The sequence below is a fragment of the Gasterosteus aculeatus genome, chromosome X (genome assembly GCF_964276395.1).
Source record: "Gasterosteus aculeatus chromosome X, fGasAcu3.hap1.1, whole genome shotgun sequence".
Lineage (NCBI taxonomy): Eukaryota > Metazoa > Chordata > Actinopteri > Perciformes > Gasterosteidae > Gasterosteus > Gasterosteus aculeatus.
In genome coordinates, this window is record NC_135698.1 from 4,547,590 (window position 1) to 4,570,054 (window position 22,465).

The 22,465-nt window shown below is 42.7% G+C and overlaps 1 protein-coding gene across 5 annotated transcripts in view; it reads left to right on the forward strand.

The window, feature by feature from the left end:
- kiaa1549la (KIAA1549-like a) overlaps nt 1-22,465 on the forward strand; it is a 78,760-nt gene that overhangs the window by 14,638 nt on the left and 41,657 nt on the right. For 4 of the 5 annotated variants that reach the window (XM_040162872.2, XM_078082469.1, XM_078082470.1 and 1 more), the window contains exons 2-6: nt 12,370-12,987; nt 14,746-15,579; nt 16,179-16,294; nt 19,626-19,848; nt 22,319-22,452. In XM_040162872.2, coding sequence (XP_040018806.2) covers nt 12,370-12,987; nt 14,746-15,579; nt 16,179-16,294; nt 19,626-19,848; nt 22,319-22,452 — 1,925 coding nt within the window. Of the gene's footprint in view, nt 1-12,369; nt 12,988-13,692; nt 13,806-14,745; nt 15,580-16,178; nt 16,295-19,625; nt 19,849-22,318; nt 22,453-22,465 lie in introns of those variants that run through there. The other variant, XM_078082472.1, reaches the window with a different exon arrangement.

The following is a 22,465-nucleotide window of genomic DNA, read 5'->3' on the forward strand; positions in this document are numbered from 1 at the left end:
GCTCTTTCTGTTTGTGTGTGTGTGTGTGTGTGTGTGTGTGTGTGAAAAATGGATTTAGGCAGATTATGTAATAGTTTCTGTCCCCCCTCATGCTCCACATGAGCTAAAGGCCTCGGAGTTCCCAGATGAATAGTGTGTGTGTGTGTGAAATATTATATGAGATGCAGTGTGTACAAAAAAGATTGGAAAGTAATCAGCTTAGCAAAACCATAATCCTTAATTGTTTAAAGTGCTGCCTTAAAATGTCATCCTTAATGTACAGTGATGTATTTGAGAGTTTTTGTGGTTTATTCCTAGAAAGTGTGTGTTTGACCTCAAAGGGAAAGCTCTGATCGCCATTAAAGGTGGATTTTATCGCCGTCTGCTATTGCAGCCAATAAATTGAACAAAAAATTTGTATAATCAAGGCTGACATCACTTTGTTCTGAAGAAAAATTGGTGGAATCGTTCATCCTGAACCGTAGTTAAGCTTGTCGGTATTTTATTGGCCCGCTGCTTTGCAGTCACCGAGCTGCAGTGCTTGATCATCTTCCTTCTAACTACAAGGACAAAGGAATACATCTACATACAGTGTTACGTTTCGTTTAGGTTAATTAGATGAGCATATGGCCCACGGTGCAGCGTTTCCAGCAGAGCAACACATCAGAACATTGGATAAGAGAAACAATCAATGGACCTTTGCTGCTCTCATTTTATACATCCACGTGCGTGACATTTCTGTGATGAGCACGGTGCCTCTGTGCTGCGTTGTAGATTACAAGAACCATTTTAGCAGCGGGGTGGAGCTATTGAAATTCAAAACGGATGTGCTGTAGCCTTTGTCACATAGGTAAATGATAATGGAGTAAGAGCGAAAGCTATGAGGGAGCAGAGCCAACATCCTTTTCTTTTGATCACATTTCTTTCCTAAATCCGTGTTTTACAAGTAATGCACGGATTGTCTCCCTTTCTCCAATTGAGGTTCAAAGGAAAATGAAAAGACAAAAAATCTGCTTCCTGTTGTCCATCTTCCTTCTGCGTCTTCTTTATGATCAAATCTCAAATCCCTCGCTCTCCTAACTAGTTCCTAACCCCATCAATAGCACAATACATGTGATGATTATACCTTTGGCTTAAAGCTTCTTCAAGTAAGCATAATATGGCATATAGTATATACATTTATCATCTAATGTCCAACACATAACACAACATAACTTCCAATCCATTGGGGGATTGCATGAAGGCCCCCAGAGTGTCCACTTTTATAGAAGATGAGTCTGTGAGTTTGCAAAACTGTGTTTTTTTGTTCGTGACGGTTTGGACAGCCACAGGAATATTCTGCATGACAATCGGAGTTGGTTGATATTTTTGGGTTGTAGATTTTTCTTTTTGCCTTTTAAGATATGGGGCTAGGAAAAGTAAAAGGCAATTAAACATAAATACCCCCGACTGCTTGGTGTATAAAATACACAAACCCAGAAATCTTGCAATCTTTATATCTCAGTTTCCCTTAAGGCAGCTTTATGCACGATACCCGTGTTAATAGACTAAGTTAAACTGAGTAGCGTACTTAATGTCAGTTAAACAGCAATATTGGTTTAAAAAAGGATAATTACAGCTAACAGCTAACTAGAATGGAGCCCACACTCTAACTAACTGCAACCTCTGAAGAAATAGTCTTGTTTTTGGGAAAACACAAGGAGGAAGACAGAAATGTCTACATTTTAAAGGATATATCCAGGATGCCAATCAGATTTAGTGCAAACAGGTTGCTCAGATAAACTGCAGTTCAAAGTGTAAAAGTGAACCACACATATCGAGACAAAAGACAATAAAATTAAGGCACAGCACTGTTCCTGTAAAGTTGTGTTGGTCTTTATTCATTGTTGCAAAAAAGGAAATCTTAAGACTGTGGAGCATAGCCAGATCATTCGGTGACCCCGGTCACAAATGGCCGATGCTACGTTGTGATTTTCCAGTCTGTTTTAGGGGGTTGAGGGGAACTTAGCAAAGTGTCAACTAAGGGTGTATCAGCAAAACCACTGTGTGTCTAATTATGTAACAATGTGTTTTATTTGGGGACTTAAGAAAATGATCAGCTCACTTTAAAGGAGAGGATCCTTTTGTTTTCATCCGGATCACACATTTAAAAATGTGTAACCGTGTTGTCCATCCATGTGCGGTGCGTTCAACACTGTGGCAGATGTCAACAATGAGACACAAAACGATTGAAGAGCTGCGCTGACTGCAACTGTTGTTGCTGCCTTGGCCTCAATAGGCTCCTTCATCTACCTGGATGGGCCATGTGATCTTAGCCACACCCCCTACCTTCTCTTCATTTCATCTCTCTGGTCCCCTAAGAGGCTCCAAGGTGATCCAAACTGGTGATGGGTTTTAGACGTCCTACACAATCTGAAACATGCCCGTGAGTGTGACCACGGGAAGACAAGCGGAGACAGAGTAGTGTTTTGTCTACATCTGTGTATGAAGGGAGATGTGTCCTTTCTAACAGTACAGAGGTCCATTTCGGCCACCGCTCTAACTAACTGCAACATCTGAAGAAATAGTCTTGTTTTTGGGAAAACACAAGGAGGAAGACAGAAATGTCTACATTTTAAAGGATATATCCAGGATGCCAATCAGATTTAGTGCAAACAGGTTGCTCAGATAAACTAAATAAAGGGAGATGTGTCCTTTTTTACAGTACAGAGGTCCATTTCGGCCACCGAGTGAAAACGTGAGTCTGACTGCATGGTTGCTTCTGCAACTGGCTTGTGTCAGTGTGTGTGTGTGGTGTGTGTTGAAAGAGCACAAGTCAATTGCGTTCTGCGTATGTGCACGTAGCCGCGGCAGCGCAAGGCGGCTCCCCAGTTCTGTTCATGCTAGACCGGCTGACCCAGCGAGCGCCCCGGAGCTGTCACATGACCATGTCCAGCCAGTCATGCGGGACCCAGCGACGAAGCAGTAGAGAAGAGGCGCCGCGCAGCTTCTGCCCGCCTCTGTGTGTGTGTGCGTTGGTGCTTAGTCTTAATTGTTGCTTGGCTGCATGCTTCTTGCCTTGCTGATGTGGTGTTGTTCTCTGCTTGCAGAAGCTCTCAGGTCGGGCTCTGTGGGTACGGGCGTACATGTTCTTCGCAATGATTCAATAATCATTGTAATAATATTTTGATGGTACAATGAAGGTGCAATATGTCCAGGCCAGGATTCATCATCAAACAAATGTGATGTGGTTAAGGCTTCGCTGGGTCAAAGACTGCCATGTATTTCTACGGAAATGAGCATGCTACCCCAGCTAGCCCGACCCCAACCTCAATCATTTGTACCTCCATAAGCCATAGTCAGTCCCTGTAGCCCCCAGTTTGCTCTCAGCATTGACAACCCAGTCTCACAGCAAAACGTGTAATAGCTACGCTGTGGAACGTGTTATTCTCACGCTTTTGGGGAGAAAGCGTGAGAATACCACGTTCCGTTTGCAACTAGGTCACGTGACTATCAACTTTCCCTCAGCTAAAAAAAGAAAATGGAGGACTGTCGATCTATTGTCTGTGAAAAACACAATATTTTAAGAAAGCATCAGCATTTGTATGCATTTCAATGGCATTTCTAGCAAGTATCCGTTATATTTTCATAATCTTCTATCAGAAAATGTAGAAGACCTTCCGTTTATTAGTTTCTAGTGACGTAGCTGCAAGGCAATGTAAATGAATGGGCCAGAATAAAACGTAGTATTGTCACGATTTTGGGGAGAAAGAGTGAGAATACCACGTTTCACAACGTAGCTATTACACGTTTTGCTGTGAGATTGGGTTGGCATTGAAGGTACAGAATCTGTGTAAATGTTGTTTCCAAAGTGGCAGAAACAAAAAAACGGAAATGATGGGCGAATGTGGCGAATCCCGCTTTAAAATACTCAGGCATGAAAATCCCTCACCTTTCGGCGAAATTCGCCGTTTTGAAACCAAAATAGGTGACCTACGTGAATTGTGTAGATTCGATGAGTTTTTTTATTGGGGGGGGTATTCATATTCAGTGAACTGCAAACAGGTGCGCGTGTCAGAAGGAGCGCGAGATTCAGTGAATTGCAAACAGGGTGAGTGATGGTTTTAAGATTTTTTGGTATATCTAAGTTAAGTTACCCAGGAGCTTTGTTGACATAGACTTAGCTAACGTTAGCTACAGCTTGATGAATTGAGTCATTTAACGCAGCAGGAGAGAACGCGACGTTGGCCAGCTAGCTAAAGCTCCGGTGGAAAATGATTAGCTAACGCTACCGCTACCCCCCCCCGTCAACGAATGACTCGAAGAAAGATTCGTTCATTTTACTGAACGACATTCAAAGAACCGAGTCGGTAAAATGGTCGGACTCGAAGAAATCTCTGGGACAAAACCAGTTGAAAACCCCTGCCCTAGAGGGGTAATATCCTTCTCACCTTTTTGACCCTTGACCCGTTTTCAGGCCTGAATACTAAACCCATATATTAGTTCAGTTATTAGTTAACTAGTTTTTTGTAAAACACTGCTTGAGTAATAAATGAAGTCCTGGCCATGCATGCTGATTATGAAGTTAATTATACACATCACCGTGAGCCAACACGCTGCTGATGAACACACTGCACCACAGCGGCCTTTCCCTTCAGCTAATCAGCAAACAAGCTGAGTAACTACAGGTTTCTGAACAATATACTCAGTTTAACAGCTACCAGGACAGCATGTTAAAGCCTCGGGAGTAGGTAGCACAGCCAGGCAGCCTAAACACTGCCAGATGTCTAACAAGGAGCGAAGCATAACCGAGGCGGTGTGCCAGGCAGCCGGATACCAACCGGCCGATAAAGGATACCCAACAGGCTGCCTTCTATCAGTGTATTTCCTGGCACCTGGGCGTTTCAAGCAGCAGAGTGACATCATTATTCCTTTTCTGCCAACTTGCCCACATTTCTGGAATGGAGTGTAATCAACATCTAACACTATCTGTGTGACACGCGTGTTTCTTTGGACTACCAAAGGTACGGTTGCACCTGTATCACTTTGACAGCAGTTTGCATGTTGTTCAGTGTCTCTGTGAGTGCATTTATGAGTTGATAACTTTCATTTAATTTCCGCACTATTAATGTCCCACCCTCCTTCTACTAAGTGTCATTCTCTCTGCATTATAAGTTCCACAGCCTTGTCATACATGCTCACAGCACAGTTACATTTGATTAACGCTACCTCTCACTTGAGGCCAATAATCCTGTTTGCCATAAATCAATGTGTGTGAGCATTCCATCTGTCGTGTTTTGTTTTATTACTGATTATTTTTGCTACAGCCAGCGTTTATTCCTGTCTTTAATTTTCACACCTCAAGGTGGGGAAATGGTGGAATCTTTCTGTAATTGTCCAAGTATCTCTCACATTAACCTGTCTGAAGCTCTGGAGCAGTGATGGCATGCTACACAAAAGATGGAAGTATTTATTTATGTAAGACGCTCAGTTGGGGGGAGAGCCTGCCGACCCTCACTGAGCCCTACGGGCCTCTGACATCAGAGAAGAGCCTCCGGTCTGAATAAAATATTACTAAGGATTCAATATTTTAGTTATCACTATGACCCCGCTGATGAATTCCATAGCGACAATATAATAATACTTTGAGGAGTACATTTAAACTGTTTTGTTTCTGTTTGTCAACTATTTGTCGCAGTCCCTCAGTTATTACATTACATTTAGCTGACGCTTTTATCCAAAGCGACTTACATTGCATTTTTAACCCTTGTCTTTTTACACTTTTGCCCAGGGGGCAATTAGGGGTTAGGTGTTTTGCTCAGGGACACTTTGACATGGGACATGGAGCAGCCAGGGCGCCACCGTCAACCGATATCATCACTTGATTATGACGGATTGATCAATTGTTTATGGGCCTATTGTTTCTTTATCTCTGAGCCATTGCCACAGGATGATAAGCCCTCATACGTGTTTTCACCCCCACATTAAAAATAATGTCTGAACGCCACCTCTTTTGATGGCTGTGCAAATGGAGGTCAAAGATGCAACTGTAGGCGGGTGGTTACCAGGTTCCATAAAAAACATAGTTGGTGTCTCCATGTTAATGAAAATACATGAATTCTCGCGGGCTATGGTAGCATCGGAGCTTCTTATATTCCCGCTCCCGGCGGTTACAGTTGTGTTTCAGGGACCGTCACGATATCCAGCTGCAACACAGGAGCACAGAACACTCTGTTTCACTTCCCCTGTTCGCGGCGATGGTTGCCCCGGTGACAGCATCCCTGTGGTTGCAGAATACACCCCCGTCAAGCTGAATGTAGTGGTTGAATAACCAGTTCAGTCTCCGCGTTGTTTCCTGTCATGTAATTTATGCACATGGATTTTATCCAGTTGAAAGCAACTTCAGTGAGTTCTGCCAATGGATGTGTGTATGAGGTGGGAATTGGGACTCTCTTCTTTTGTTCCACTTTCATTTCGAGGAGCTCTGTTATATTGGCAACGTCGACAATGCTTTGAAAAGCTCAGATTCTTATTTCGTTCACTATATAAAACATATCCGAGTCCTTTTATTTTAATTCTTTGGTGCAGCCGTATGATATTATGCCCTATCTTTACAACTTGTTTGCAACTGTATTTGTTATCATTTTGTATGGTTTTTCCGGTGTGTTTGTGTGCCCCCACACAGTTGCACGGCACCAACTTATGGGGCACGCCCCCCAGTTTGGGAACCACTGCTGTGGTATAGGTACAAACTTGTACATTCTATCCTCAAAATACACAATTTATATTGTGATATTTATTGAAAAGAACCATATACTGTATATGAGAAATGGACGTGGTCATTGTGAATTCCTCCATCGTTTGTGTCGTAATAAAGTCTCGAGTTCGGTGATTTTGCCGTCACAATTCCTGAATAGAAGCTCACTCCACATTATTCATCTAGATGGATCCAATGAAATTTGACTAATCACAACATCCAGTGAGAGTGTACAGGTATCTATAGTGTGTGTGTATGTGTGTTGCTTTTAATGTTACTGTTATAAGACGGTCGGACTGAATAGTTAAGTGAACAGAAACCAGGGGAAGGAGGGGCTATTCTCATGAACGGGACTGAAGACTGCGGAATTTTACCGGGGCAGAGGCCAAGCAGAGAAGTCCAACTGCAGTGTCAGTCTGGTGGCCAAAGCCCCACAATGACATTACCTTGTTGCTGAGTTCCCTTCCTGTTTGGACAAAGGATGAGGCTGAAGGTGGAGTCGGCTTTTATGCAAGAGGCCTGAGCCAAGGACCATACCAAGAGCTTTGACAGGATGGAGGAATTAGGGCGGGTTTGTGTTACGTTGTAGGTCAGATATTTGGTTGTCCTCCCCTGTATGCTTTTGTTGGTTTAGTCAGCCACTATATATGAGCTCCATTAATTGATTTTGTTGTGACACTTCTGACATTACATTACATTACAGGTCATTTAGCTGATGCTTTTATCCAAAGCGACTTACATTGCATTTTTAACCCATAGCTTTTTAGGCTCGTTGTCTTTTATATTGACTCGTTTTGCGTTGTCGGCATACAGCGCTGTTGTTCCGTTAACTCTACTACTTTTTCCCACGACTACTACACTTACCCCCCCCGATCCTGTCTGATACTTTCCTCACAATCTCAAACACTTAGGTGCAGTCAATGCGACCGTTCTGGTCACAGGACTCACAAGTGTCAAACTAGTGTCAGTAGTAGCCTTCAATTATCAACCAATGATCTGTTTACCTAAAGATCCATCCATTTGACATTGCATCGAAAATGCTCCCCGCCTCTTGCCTCCACACAGACATATGGATGCCCTAAATAGTTCAAGGAAGTGGTAATATGCCCATTCTGTTGGACGATATCACCGCTGTTGGACGATGCCTACTGGCTTGGGACCATCCTCACTCCCACTGAGTCTCGTACCACATCGCTTTGACTTGTTACCAAAACTCCCACTCTAACCACAAAGGCTTTATTTTAAAGGGAAAACATTCAAACATTTAAACACACTGGCAATGTACGCCTTTCGGAAATTACCTCCGTATTAAATTATGCATTTATTGGCAGCCGTTTCAAAGTTGACATACTAACAATAATATACAACTGTCCCCTATCCGACGAGCTTGAAACCACAGAGAGAAAAATATTTTTTCTATTATCTATTAAACTACACTAAGCTAAGCACCTTCACCAAAAGGAGGATTATCAGTCTTGGTCTTCTGTGATTTTTATAAGTAGACAGGTGTTTGCTAAACAAACTAAAGGTGTGTTAGGTTATTTCTTCATGTTTGGTTTTAGGCCACCTATATGTCAACCATAATAAAAGTTGTCAAGCTGGCAGCTCTGTGAGGCTCTAAAGGTCTGCAGTGTTTTGAGCAAATTGTCAAACAATTTGTAAGTTTGTTATTTTTCTTTCTGCATACCACGGATATTACGATATTATTTTAAAACTAACCAAGATTTTCTTTTTAACCTTAAACAAGTATATTTAGTTTGTCACTGCACAATATGAAATGGTCTCTATCTTAGTTCAGCATGTTAGCATGAAAACATTTGCTAAAAAGGTCTATGTATCTAAGTATTCAGTCATAATAATCCATTTCTGCCCAAATTACGACCATTGTCATCCATTGAGTGTGGCACAAAGATCTTGCAAATAAAATATATTTTGGTAATGGATGTGGAAACACAAGGAATCCTACTCAGTATGCAGTACTGGACTAACCCTAACATTGAAATAATTTCCTACTGGAGGGCTTTTGAGATCGCCACCTCCCAAAGTCGCCTTGTCTACCATTGAGAGAATAAATAAAGCGTCACATCTGCAGCTTGTGCTTGTTGGCTGGGAAGAATTTTCTCAAATTTGGACAATTTCATTAACACCGAATTGAGATGCTGTCAATCTGTAAACACCTTTTGTTTTTAAAAATATATTTTTTAGATTTTTAGAAATATTTTAGCACTTTCTATTTTTTGGCTTCATCAATTTCCAAGGCTAGAATAATGTGTGCCAGTACCTCTGTTTTTCCTGGACTATTGAGGTGAAAATATGGTGTTTTCTTCTTGTTATGGATGATGTGTCCCCTGGACTGCAGCCAAATCTCGTAAATCAGACTCGACCGTCTGTTGTAGTTTTTACAGAAAAACCTTGCCCAGTACAGCTCAAAGACGTAGATTAAGACATGTACTATATTTCATCTGGCCTGTTTGATAATTACTGTGACATGCCACCAATTGGCTAGTTGGCTCATTCAGCCAACCAGGCTACCCCTCCTGACTGAATTTCTGGGAGCTGAGGACCAGCTGGCTCAGTACCATTCTCACACTTCCTAACCACCTGTCCTGCTCACAGTTTGGGGGGCAGCGTGAATCTACTCTGCATGGCAGAAAAGCCATGGCGTTTCTTTTTCTATAATATAACTATCCATGGCCATGGCTATGGACCATGGATAGTTAAATTATCACAGGCACCTGGGAATTAGTAATCTGATTGGTCCAAAATCTGGCAGTGTCCGCAAGGCTTTACAGGGTTGTGTAGGGATTTAGAGAGATTTAGCAAGGCACCAATGGGCACAATGCCAGCTGGCCAAACACATTAGTCAATACATCAAAATGACACTAGCCTAAAGCCTTGTAAATGGCCAGTAGTGCTTTGGGCACCATTTCTATGTAATAATTCTCATAATCGACTATAAGCGGGGAATTCACACACAGAAGTAGGCATAAAAAAAGAAGAGGTCCTGTTTGTTTTTGTCCAAATAGAGAAAGCAGGTCAGTGCCATCTTTAATCTACCCTTTTTTGTTCATCTATCCATCCATCCAGCAAGTCCATATTTGCACTCAGTGGAGGTTCTTCTAGCCCAGCGTTTTGTCAGAGGTCTGAAGGTAGAGTCACATATGTTCCTCTCAGTCAGAGCAGGTGGCTAGCTGTTGGAGGAGAACATACTGAAAACAATGCTAACAGCTTTGCACATGGTGCAGTCCTTCCCCCCATCCATCAACCCCCCATATATCCATTCATTCTTTTATGACTCCCTGTAAGCAAATGGTCTCATCCACACACATGTGTTCATTGTCTTACAGAGCTAATGACTATCGAATAAGGGCCCCATTGTCAGATTTATATAAGACACATATACGCTTAAGGCAAAACTAGATGGTGTATGTGGTACAAATACTGCAATAAAATGCATAGAGATCAACTAGGTTTCAGCTCTTTAGGGAAGTGAGAAAGAGTTCAGTTGTATCGACCGGCTGCCTGAAAATGGAAAGTAAAGGTGCTTCAATGCTGCTATTAGCTCCTCTACTATAGGAAACACTGGACCTTACTTTACAAAAGGAAAGAGGGAAATCCTGCCCCACAATTCCTTGCGAGTGGAATATTTAAAGTGACACATAATTTGTTCGTCAGAGAAGAAACGATCACGACCGTCAAACGCAGATAATACTATGTTTATAGTATCCGTAGCTTTGTTCTCTATGTGACAATCCCTTGGTTTTACTTTTATATTCCTTATATAATTTCAATTCGAACCTTGTTACTAAAGGAACACTTTTAATCGGGTTGTCTGCGTTTTACAAATGAGTCACAGAACAAAATTGGCATTGACATTTGTGTGGCTTATGATGCTTACTATGTGGTAGCTTATCCGGGAGCTAAGGAGAGAAAAACATTTGTGTGAAATAGCGCCTAAAGCTGAAGGGAACCACAGTATCAAATCAAAACTATAAATACTTGTGATACCTTTCTCATTAAACATAGGATTTTGATGCATTAAATATACACAAGGATTAATGAGGCTTTAATATTCCATTGGTGTAAAATATCAGAGCTCTGGTAGCGCAGAGAGGTCCACATGTTGTCCATGGTTTTAGGACTGTGACAGCCTATCAAACACTATCAAACACCAATTGATTTTCCCAAATTGATTAAATGCATATTAGCAGCATTTATTCCCTTTCACAGCAACTGCAATCTGTTTGGTACCAAGCTGCCGAGATAAATGACTGCAGAAAGACATGTGGCATTTCAGATAAGTTTTAACAAGCGTGTTTCTGTACTGTACTCTCCCTGCGGTGCGTGAGTGTCATTTCTAGCTTCGTCGTTTTCTCCTTCCTCGAACTGACAAATGGAGCACTGGATGCTGCTACTTACACACAACACTGAACAGGAAGAAGCTGAAGTTTAAATAGACCGTAGGTTCATTTTCTCTCTTGATGGCATTAATGATATGACATCCTATGACGACAGGCAGATTGCTCAGTGGTGTTAGTTAAAAGTTCGGTGGGGAAATGTTTTCTAGCAGGTGTCACGAGGATATAGAGCAGCTAATCACAGAGCTGCTGCCGCAAAGCCCCTCTTGTACAGAATCACTGTCTTTTAATTAACCAATCCTACCACGAAGACTCTGGGGAGCGTGGGAAGTGTGCGAGGCACAGTAAGTACTTCTGAAGGCTGAAATGAGCATGGATCAAATAGAAGAAGGTAAAGAATACTCCCCTCGCGACACGCTAAACATTGAGTACTGGAGAAACCGGATATCGGGCTCGAGTGACAGCAAAAACAGAACCTCTCCTGTCTGCTTCACAACAAATGAGAAAATGCGATGAAAATTGCGTTGCCTGGTCAGCCATGTTTTGTATTCATTTTTTATTCATTTTCATCGTGCAAGGTGCCTTTGAACGTGGATGTATCAGACGTCCCCTCAGTCTCAGCCAAGCCTTCAGGCCTTTTTTTTTTGAGGCCACAGACAAGACCGTTTACAGAATGGAGATAACGGTTGTAGCGAAAGGCTTTGACCAAAGGCCAGGCATTGGATATTAAATAGAATAAAAAGAAAATACTCCATAGAGCTGCCATTGTTTGCAATGTTCAAACCAAACTTGTTCGGAAAAATATAAATCCGTGTCATCGATGTTGGTCTGGGTGTCCGGGTGGTTGTGGATGCTCCAGGAATAGTACACCTACGGGCTTGCATGGATAACCTAACGGATTAAATTAGTATCTGTGAAATCACAGCTGATTAGGCTGTGTATGTGTGTCCTAATTTATTCACCTTGGAACATCTAAATGAATTCCCTATGCTTTATCCTCTAAAACATAACTGACCTACTTTAGACATTATTAGTATTTTTCCACCATCGTTTTCATTTAATCCCTTTGGATAAGTGTGTGTATGTGTGTGTGTGTGATAGACAGGAATTGAAAAAGAATATGCACTGTGTGCACAGTGGGTATGTTCTCATGATGAGTGTTTAAGATCAGTCGGTATGCCATGGGCACATGAATTATTGAAAAAACCTCATCCTTTCTGATCCGTTGTGCAGATGAGTCAAAAACCGTTCACAACTCCAAATTAAACCCTGTTTCCTGTCCCTCGTGTCTTACAGCTGACGGAGGTCACCACGTGTCTGTGGGACGGCCTGTCATCCCCATGGATCCTGCGGCGCCCTCCGTCCTCTCAGCCACCCCCCTGACTGGAGACACAGCTGGGTCGAATGACCAACACGTCCCGCCCAGGCGTCGGCCCGAGGATAACGTTTTTGCTGAGACCAGAGTTTGGACCGAAACCGAAGCGGCGGTTCACGCGGGGGTAGATGGCACAGTCTTTGTGGAGACCTTGGCCAAAGTTGGGGCTGAATGGAGTCCCGTGGATGAGGGGGGGGGAGGCCTGCCAGGGTTTCCCAGGGACCCGGCCGCCGGGCCGCAGCAGCAGAGAGAGCGGGCAGCCCTCTCATCGGCCCCCAACGGCGGTATAGCACAGCGAAAACCTTTGGGGCTTCTGTCTAAAGCTGCTTGGACCAAAGGCACCTCTTCATCCTCATCCAAGTCCTCCTCTTTCTCTTCCTCCTCCTCTTCCTCAACCACAACAAAGGCATCCTCTTTGCCCTCGTCCTCCTCTTCCTCTGCAACCAGCAAAAGAGACAGTCAGACGACAAGACCAGACAACGGGTCCATGGCCACTGCCAACAGCAAGTCCTCCACCAGCAATAGCAGCTCCAGTTTGGGTATGGTGCAGGGTTGTTCTGTCATAGGAATCAATTTAAAATTTGAATTTCATATTCATATGCATTTGTGTGTAAACGGTCGCCAACCGTCTCCTACAAACAGCAATCATAACTTAGCCAGTCAAGCATGGATTTCATCACATGTAATCATCGCTTGTTGTAGAGCTAAACTGTGCTTTTAAAGAGGATTGAGGCTGCTGTCTCTTTCTCGGCCTTTCTATACCCCGAAAGAGATTTTTTTAACTGGCACAGTTAGCTTCAGCCTTTAGTCTTGTAGCACAACTTCATGGCTAATTAGCCACCAAGTGCAAATATACAACCCTTCGACAGTGTCAAAAGGGACAGTGTGACAGTGCAGGCCTGTAATAAGCTCCTCAAATCATTTCATTTGGCCCAAATTAAACAATTGTACGACTTACCTGCGCACCCTCTGCCCATGCACTTTGGCACTGGAGTTTGCTAAAAGCTGCGGGCAACTGTGATTTCTGCCGTGTCGCTTGCTGTCTATGTTCATAACAAACCAAATCAATTCCAGGGAGAAAGGAAAGCTTAAGACATTTTGCAACAGTGCATAAGGTTGTTTTGCACCGCTGTCTTCACAATCTTATTTTCAGGCTTTGCTATCATCATACCCACCTAAACAATCATTGTCTTCATTTACTCCTTATCATCATCCTTTTGTCATCACCTTTCATTGCGTTGTCATCATCACCATCACCTCTGCCCTCACCGCCATCTCCTGTCCCGCGCCGCTACCTCCATGTCTCCCCCACCTCCTGCTGCGTCATCTCCACAATAACAATGACATAAGCAACAAGGTAATTCTGTCTGAAGCTAATATCACGTGGATGAACAATCCCGGCACGGTACCATTCCTCCCCATGCGGCGATGCGAGGGGAGGCTGAGGGGGTATTTGGATCCCTCTCAGTCTGAGAGGATTGATTGCCTGACTCCTATTCTATCCAGCCTCCTCTACGCCCCTCATTGACATGCATCTCATTTCTCCGTGTTAGAGACGATTTCAAATCGATTAAATGAACTGCTGACATTGAAATGCTCGTCGCATTTACACATTAAAATGGATTTTTATTCCCTTCGTGATTTTTATACTGCTGCGTTCTTCGTCTCATGTATTTAAAATTGATGATGAATGTTAAAAGGATCTTTGCTTGCATGTTAGATGCATTTACACACAAAATGGGGGCCGTATAAAGTGGTTTATTTAGTTCACACAATAGAACCTATTGCTTGCATGCCATCGTCATCATTGAACCTGGCTCTATCACATCGTCTATGTATGACTATTTTGCGGACCGGTCTTAAAACACGGTACCAAGTGGCCCATGGATTGGTACCGGCACGGTGCTGCTGCAAATGTTTCTTTTTTTTTCTCTAAATCAATTCAATAAGAAAACCAAAACCAACGATTCGACTCAACATTTTCGGACTTTCCGAGCACATTAGATTTAGTTTTACATCTAAAACAGCAGGATGCTGCACTATTTTTAGTCACTTGTTAATACAAGAGTATTCATGTTCCCGGGACGGTGAATTGCGTTTGTGTGTAAATTGATAGTTTTGGACAACATCACAGATCTACAATAGTGGAATAGGCTTCATTAGGCTCTGCAGATGCTTCACCTTGATTCGTTGCTGGTTTTGGTCTTCTTCAGAGTTTAGTTGTCAAGAGTATGCTTAAGAGTACCGCTACACATACGTTGATTTTGTTGATTTTCCAAATGTTTCCCTCCCTGCAGAGGAGTCAGTGGGCAGCCTGCCAGCCTGGGATCTGCCGACAGTCCCTGGGTCGCTACTGTCCACAATGGACGACCACGACGTCCCACTCCCTGCTAACGTCACCAGCCCTTTCTACACCCACCAGTGGAACACCACCATGCCTGTGCGCACCAAAAACACCTCAACATCAACCACCACTGTAAACACATCTCCATCACCCACCACCACCACCTCAGCTTTACCGTTATCGACCACAGCGACTGCACAAACACCATCTGGATCAAGCACAGCTTCTCAAACCACAAGCCTGGACACTGTGACCAATGAGGGCCTTCAGCTGACGACAGTAACCACGACGACACCCTCAACGACCACCGTTACTGTGACTGCCGCTGGGATGACGACCCAAACGACGAACATTGGGCTCGCTGCAACAGTCTCACCAAATACAACCACTGCTGCTGCATCCGCCCGGCTAACGACAAGCCTCAAACTGACTACAGCGGCTCAGCCCACAACCACCAGTACGACCACACCTGCCACTACCATCAGAACCACTGCTACGGTGCCCCCGACCACAACGCCTCCCACCACTACAACAACCACCGCGCTTCCCACCACTACTACAACAACCACCACACTTCCCACCACTACTACAACCACTACACCTGCACCTACTACTACTACTACTGCCGCCACTACAACCACAACAACAGAGGCACCTACCACTACTCTCTTCATCCCAATCGTAACCACGCCGCCTCCCACCACGACCACTGAGGCTCTGTCCAGTACCAGCGCAGAAGAAGGTTCCCTACCATGCAACGTGACCGAGAAGTTCTGGGTCAGAACAGGTACGAGACTAAAACATCCTCTTTGGGATAAACTGTATCGGAGTAAAAAGTTGGGAGAGAAGATGAATAGTATCAGGACATTTTTCCACAAACAAAAGCTGTCTCTCCTTGTAATCATGCCGACGGTTAGCTCACATTCTTAAATATATTCTTATAGCTAGATCAGCATTTTGTGTTTGGATTAATCAAAGGTTAAAATACTAGCAACGTTGTTTCCTCTTCCCTCACAGTTGCATCCATGCCAGAAAAAGTAAAAAATTGCACAGACTTTACAAACATTTACCGAGATTTAATTACATGCAGAGAAATTAATTAAAAGTTGCACAAAGCAGAGGCAGATATTCCTCAAGCATATAAAACACTTCTTTTGATGAGAAGCTGGAGACTAGCCTTTGATTACATTTACCAGAGATGGTGTTATACTAAAGCATCAAGCCCTTTACTGTTGGCAGCAGCGGCAAAGTGATCAAGGACACATTTAACCAGCGGAGTCAAAGCTCTGGTTTTATGTAAAAAAAAATTCTATTTTGTTATTTGGAGCAACAATTATGGTCAAAGCGATATTTTTCAGAGAATGTTTACAACGTTTTCCTTCACAGTTTTGTCCATTGAGCTGCGCAGGAATTGCCTGGATCCAATCCGGAAACAGAACCTCTATAAAGGACTGAGCCACGCGCTGCAGAGAGCCCTCAACGACTCCACAGCCAACGCACAGGTGAGCGTCTCTTCCAGGCTCAGCTGGCCTGAACAGTACAACCAAATTATAGGTTGTTGGGTAAAAAGCACAACTCGGCTTTTGTAGTTCGTAGTTTAAAAAAAAACACAGCATCAGCGGCTAATACAACGTCTTAGCAAATGGTGACAAGCAGTTTCAGCAGAATGAATTGACTAATCATGCTTCTTTAAATATGCCCAATTAAACTAGGCCTATGGCTATAGGTCAATAATTGCCAATGGTAACATATTCACTTCAGTTTAGCCTGCACGTTATTGCTGCCACATAAACATTTCTCAATATATTTTTCAAGAAAACTGCCTACCGTTCAACACCACTTGAAAAACAATTTTCTCAAAGGTTATTAAGATTTTTTTTTAAATAGAGTATATAAGTAATATAAAGTAAATAGAGGGCAGAGGCTTGTAAAGACTGATCATAGGCTACTTAACAGAGGTCTGTGGCTAGTAAACAGGGCCCTAATAGGTCAAGCTTGTATTCATAGCTTTAGCTTGATTTACTGATAATGTACACATTTTACCTAAAGAGTCTCCCTGCATCATTGCGCTGCGTTACAGTGCTTTCCTCTATATTTATGTGCCACATAATTATATAGTTCCTATCCCTGAGGATGTCACCATTTCACGAGACTCTAGGCTATTGTTGTTTTCTTGTTTTCTCTTACCACTTGCTCACCTTTGCAAGGACCCGTCTGAGTGATGCTGGAGAAGAACGGAATAGAAATAATCTGTTGAATAGTCAGCAATGTTTTGCTCAGAGATGTTTTTAAACACACACACACACACACACACACACACACACACACACACACACACACACACACACACACACACACACACACACGCACACACACAAAGAAGATAATGTCAAATGAATTCAGAATAAATTTTTCTTTTCCGCAGGGGATCTTCCTATTCTGTCTCCCGCCCACTTACAGCGTAACACACCCAACACTCACTGATCTGAGCCGATTGCTCCCTCGGTTTAAGTCCATTGATTCTTGCCAACCTGTCTGTCTTGCCAGTCTGTTTGTGCCTGCCCGCTTCTCTGTCTGTCCACCTGTCTCTCTTCGGGGCGCTCTCTGTCTTCCATCTTCATCCGCCGGCTTTTTCTATTTTTATCCAGTTGTTTGTGAGCCTGCACCGGGAGTGACTCAGTGTCTCTAAGCTCCAGTCCACTTTCATCTACCTCCTGCCACACACACACACACACACACACACACACACACACACACACACACACACACACACACACGCAGACACACCCCCACACACACAGCTTTCAGTTTTCATCGCTATCAGCCTTTTAAGACTCTTCAATCTGGATCCGTCCGTCTGTCTGCGGCGGTATAAAATTGGAGTTTGTTTAAAAGCCTCGATACGAAGCATTGAAGCATTGTTGATGGGCAGATATTGGCCTCAGTGGTGCCAGGGATTGTCAAACAGTATGACATTTGCATACAGCTGTATTTAATGCGTTGCATTATTGAACAATTTGTTTAACCGTAATGGAATGCGTAATTGCATGCTACAGCTTGCAAAATGTTGGTATAAGAAGAGTCAGGAGTAGGGGTGGGTGGATTTGAATGGATTCAAGTATGCAGCAACAAACTAATAAAAACCATACAGCTGCAGGATGCAGGATCGCCCCCAGAATATATTAGATCCAAGATCCAGCCAAGAGGCAGAAGGGCTTGACTCAAAGGAAAAGTTGCAATTCATTCGTCACCTCTTTCAGCACCACGGACAGCACCACAGATTTACTTACACACACCACCATTATGTCTAATTTACATGCATTTGTTCTGTACATTCTGGTAACCTTTCACATTCTTTATGATTTGGCCCCTTTGCTGTTCAAATCCTTTCTTAGGTCCGCTTTGTTTGATTTCTTCAAGCCTCATGAGTTTGGCCCAGGTATGTGGCTGGAAAAGGAAATTATGGAAGAGTTGGACAAGGAGAAGCTTTTCCACAGAAGTAGTCATCATCTTTTCAGAACTTTGATCTGAATAGTAGTTCATACTATTGACAGCCAGAGAATAAAAGGGTCATGCAGTGTAAAATCACCTTAAATTAGTTATTCATCTATCTTATGAACAATGCATGTTCCCTTATTTTGAAAAGTCCAATGATTTCTGCGTCTTCTTCCAACAGTGTTGGACAGTATATATAGAAGCAGGGTCTAAAAAGCAGGTTTACTCATTTATCCGGGTAACTGCAGATCAAAGCATCACCTCAAGAGGCCAGTGGTGGGGATGACTCAGCAATTTATGCAGACACGTCAGTGCATGCACACCATCCTCTCAGCGGAGGATCGTATAGTTGTTAAGTAGGCGCCATTCATGCTGCTTAATCCTGATGAGGTAGATGACTTCTTTACATTTTTACACTCACCATTCATGACAGATTTATAAATTGTTAATGACACAAAATACCCATATATTGTTTTCTCATCTATTATAACTCTAATCTGTGATGCAGTTAAATGTTTGGTTCCTACTTCCTACATTGTTTATATTGTTATTGCTTTTTATTTTTTCTGTTTATTTGCCTTTTAATACGCTATACAAACAAATAACTTATTATTATATTTGTATGGCGGTATTGATTTATTACAGCATCATTCAGGATTAACAGTAAATAAAATATATATGATTTCATGCTGTATTATTAAACGTTCAGTGAGCACTTACGGATGCGGGGTAGGATGAGTTATTGTTATTAACAAAGACGTACAGGGATGTGAGCGCCGAGGAGACGAGCGGAGACGAGATGTCAAGAGGGATGAGGAGAGAGCCATAGTAAGAACAGCCACAGCTGCTCCAGCAGGAACCAAGGTGGAGGGTGGAGGCGGTGGATGCTTCAAGAAATACGACTCCCCGCCGATTGTGTTTTGTTTGTGTTTTTTTCAGGACAGTTATTCAGATTTATCACCATTGGAGGCTCAAGCTAAACTACACCCTTGATATTTTATATTAAATATTAAAAGAAAAGAAAATGGAATGTAAATACCCTTAATGGGGTGGATTTTGTATAAACCCATGGCTAGTACAACATGTATTTGAAATGGATGCACCCCATCTCCTTGTTCCTGGTGTGGTCTTGTCTCAGCTGGCGAAGGTCTGGTTTCTTTTCTGAAACGGTTTTGTCTGGGTCTTCTTTGCTTTAAAAATAATGAATCCCTGTGGACATACTGGCATCATTATGTTTTTAGGGTACATGTACACATCCTCTTGTGAAACACAAATGTAAGAAGGTAAAAAAAAGTAAAGAAAAAGCTCCAGCTTGAATTTTCCCTCCCTCGTTCGCAGGTGGAACGCGATGACTGCAGCTCTCACAACGTGACGTTGGGTTACTACGTGACCGGCGGGAAGACCGTCTTCGTCTCCTCCTTGGTGGTGGAGGCGCTGCACGTATACGGCTTCGACAAGCTGCTGTCAGACATCAGGCAGCATGCCCCGCTGGTCAAGGCGGTCCTGGTTCCCGTGGCAACCTGGTTGCCCGCCCCAAGCATACACCTACAGCTGAAAACAGGTGATGGAACCTGATGGAAAAAGGGTAGAGATAGATTGACCGATGAATCGAACTGAAGTGACATGCTGGTGGGAGGCACAGTGGGAAACAGACAATGCAGTGGCTGGAGATGTGCAGGGGGGATGACGAGGAGGAGGAGGGAGAGAATATGAGCAAGAGGAGAGTAGGGAGAGATAACACGCAATGCGAGTGCAGGGAGAGAGACAAGGGAAGAGGAAAGCAGAGACAAATTTGAAAATTCTGATTACATGTCTGCTCTCCTTTACTCTTCTCTTACCCTAAATCCCATACAAACTCCCAGGATTACAGAGCAAAGGCAAATTGGTCTATTCATTTAGTCAGCCTCTTGAGCCTTTAAAAAACACACAGACACACACACAGACGTCACACACCTTTAAAACGAGTCTTGTGGGAAAGTGGGAAGGGAAATCACTGCAATTGATTTGCCTTTCTAGAGATACAGGCGCCAATTGGAAAGCCATTACTTTTTCAAACAAAATAAAAATCATGCTGGTATCGATTCAAGTCAGGTCTCAGATAAGGTCGATTTTGCCGTGTTGTTAAGGATTAAATTAAAGCCACTGTATGTGTGCTATTTTTTAACTGTAATTATTCAATTTATTTTCATTTCAAGCTGAGCTGAAAACAGAAAAGGGGCTGCTCACAGTGATAAAATCGCATGAATATTCACTCTGCTCTACCAATTTCAACTCATTGTTTTGGTGTCGTAGTGGAGAATAAGCAGAATTTACACCTAATCTTCATTTATATGCTTGTGTCTCTATGGTGTATGAATATGTATCTCTTAGCTTACACCTTATCAGGTGATTGTGTTGATAACTATTAAAACTGAGAATAATACAATGCAATTAAATAAAATGTATATATACATAATAGAATAATATTAAATAACATTTCTTCGAAGTGTTCTTGTCAGTCAGGCCCAGAGCCGGGGAGGAGGACAAGGACGCAGAGAGGTTTTGACTGATAGAGATTTATTCCAATAATTCTTATATCTAATAATACCAAATACAAAGATCCTTTCACAAACACAACACTAACGTGGGTGTGGACATGCACAACTACAAGACACACTGGCACAGGACAAAGGGAGACAATAAGTATCCATGAGGGAGGTGAGGGAACAGGTGGAGACAATTAGGAATCAGGGGAGACAATCGACAGGAGACACCTGAGGAAGGGCAAGACACCTGAAACGAGAGGGGGTTTAGACGCCACAATAAAACAGGAAGTATCAAAATCAGACGTAGACGGGACACAAACACAAACTTCACCAACATGTATGACAGTTCTTATAACAGACGTTTTTGTGAGTGAAAAAACACGTCTGCTTTGTGTCCTCAAGGTTTCCGGTGTACGAACTGAGCTTTGATAAATCACCAAGTTACATATGCCATTGCTTTTGAAGTGATGCATTCTGCAGCAGAGACGATCCTCATGCTAGCGTGCAGCTGTGTATAAATAGGGCATAAGCGAGAATAAAAATCCATTTCTGGCTTGTTCAGCCCATAAACCATAAATACAAAGCCAATCCACCAACGACAGCACAATTTGCGTAAGATTATCAACTGGGTCGACGCTATTGAGACTAAGGAAGGGTGCAGAATCTTTTTGCCTTCTTTTAGAGACGTACCCTGCGCTCACAAGCACTGCAATTTTTGAATTCAGGTCAGAATATTGTTCCACCTCTTCCTCTCAAAGGAGAGGCAGAGACAGAGTGCAGGCAGAGAACAGAGGGTGACTGCAGTAAGAGGACTGAGACAACATTAATAACATCCGCCATAATCGGCTGAGGGGCTCACCGTTGTCTACCCTGCTCCCCTTCAGGGCCGAACTGCGAGACGCTGACGGGAATCTACTACTTTTTGTTGTTCTCATACTAGATAATGGCGATAAGCGTCGCTGCTCATCGGTTACACAGGAACCGTCTATCGAGAAAAACACTTTCATTAATACCAAAAACACAGCTTCCAGACAGGATGTATAAATTGCTATGTTAATACGAATGCATTTGTGTTAAACCGTCTGAACTGTAGGTCATATTAATAATAATATATGTTTAGAAACCTCCTGTCAAATTTGTCAAAGAAAAAACATCTATCGCAAAAAAAAATCAAGAATCATTTTACCCTTTAATTTTCTTACTTATACTTCTGCACATCACTCAATGTATAAAAGTACAAAAAACAAATACAATTTATGTAGAAGAGGTATGATTGGAAAGAACAAACCAACTGTTTAATCAATTGAAGGTTTTAATAGAATTCGCATTTTAAAACTGCATCAATTAAGTCCATGCCAATTAAATGACTGAAATGATTTGTAGCTGGAGTAAATTCCTTTTTCTGTCTGTTTGTCGGTTCGCTAATTATTTATCTACTGTAATTATCCACAGGCCGAAATCAAAAGCCACTTCAATATTAATTACATATAATTCCACCTCCCACAGTGCTGAGGTTTGTTGGCCCAACGGATAACATCTACTCGTGCAGTTTCGTCCAAATGTTGGAGCAGCGGCTGGAAAGCGCCTTCGACGAGGCTCAGGACAAAGTGCTGGAGACCTACAACAGGCTCACCGTGGAGGTACGACTGGGTT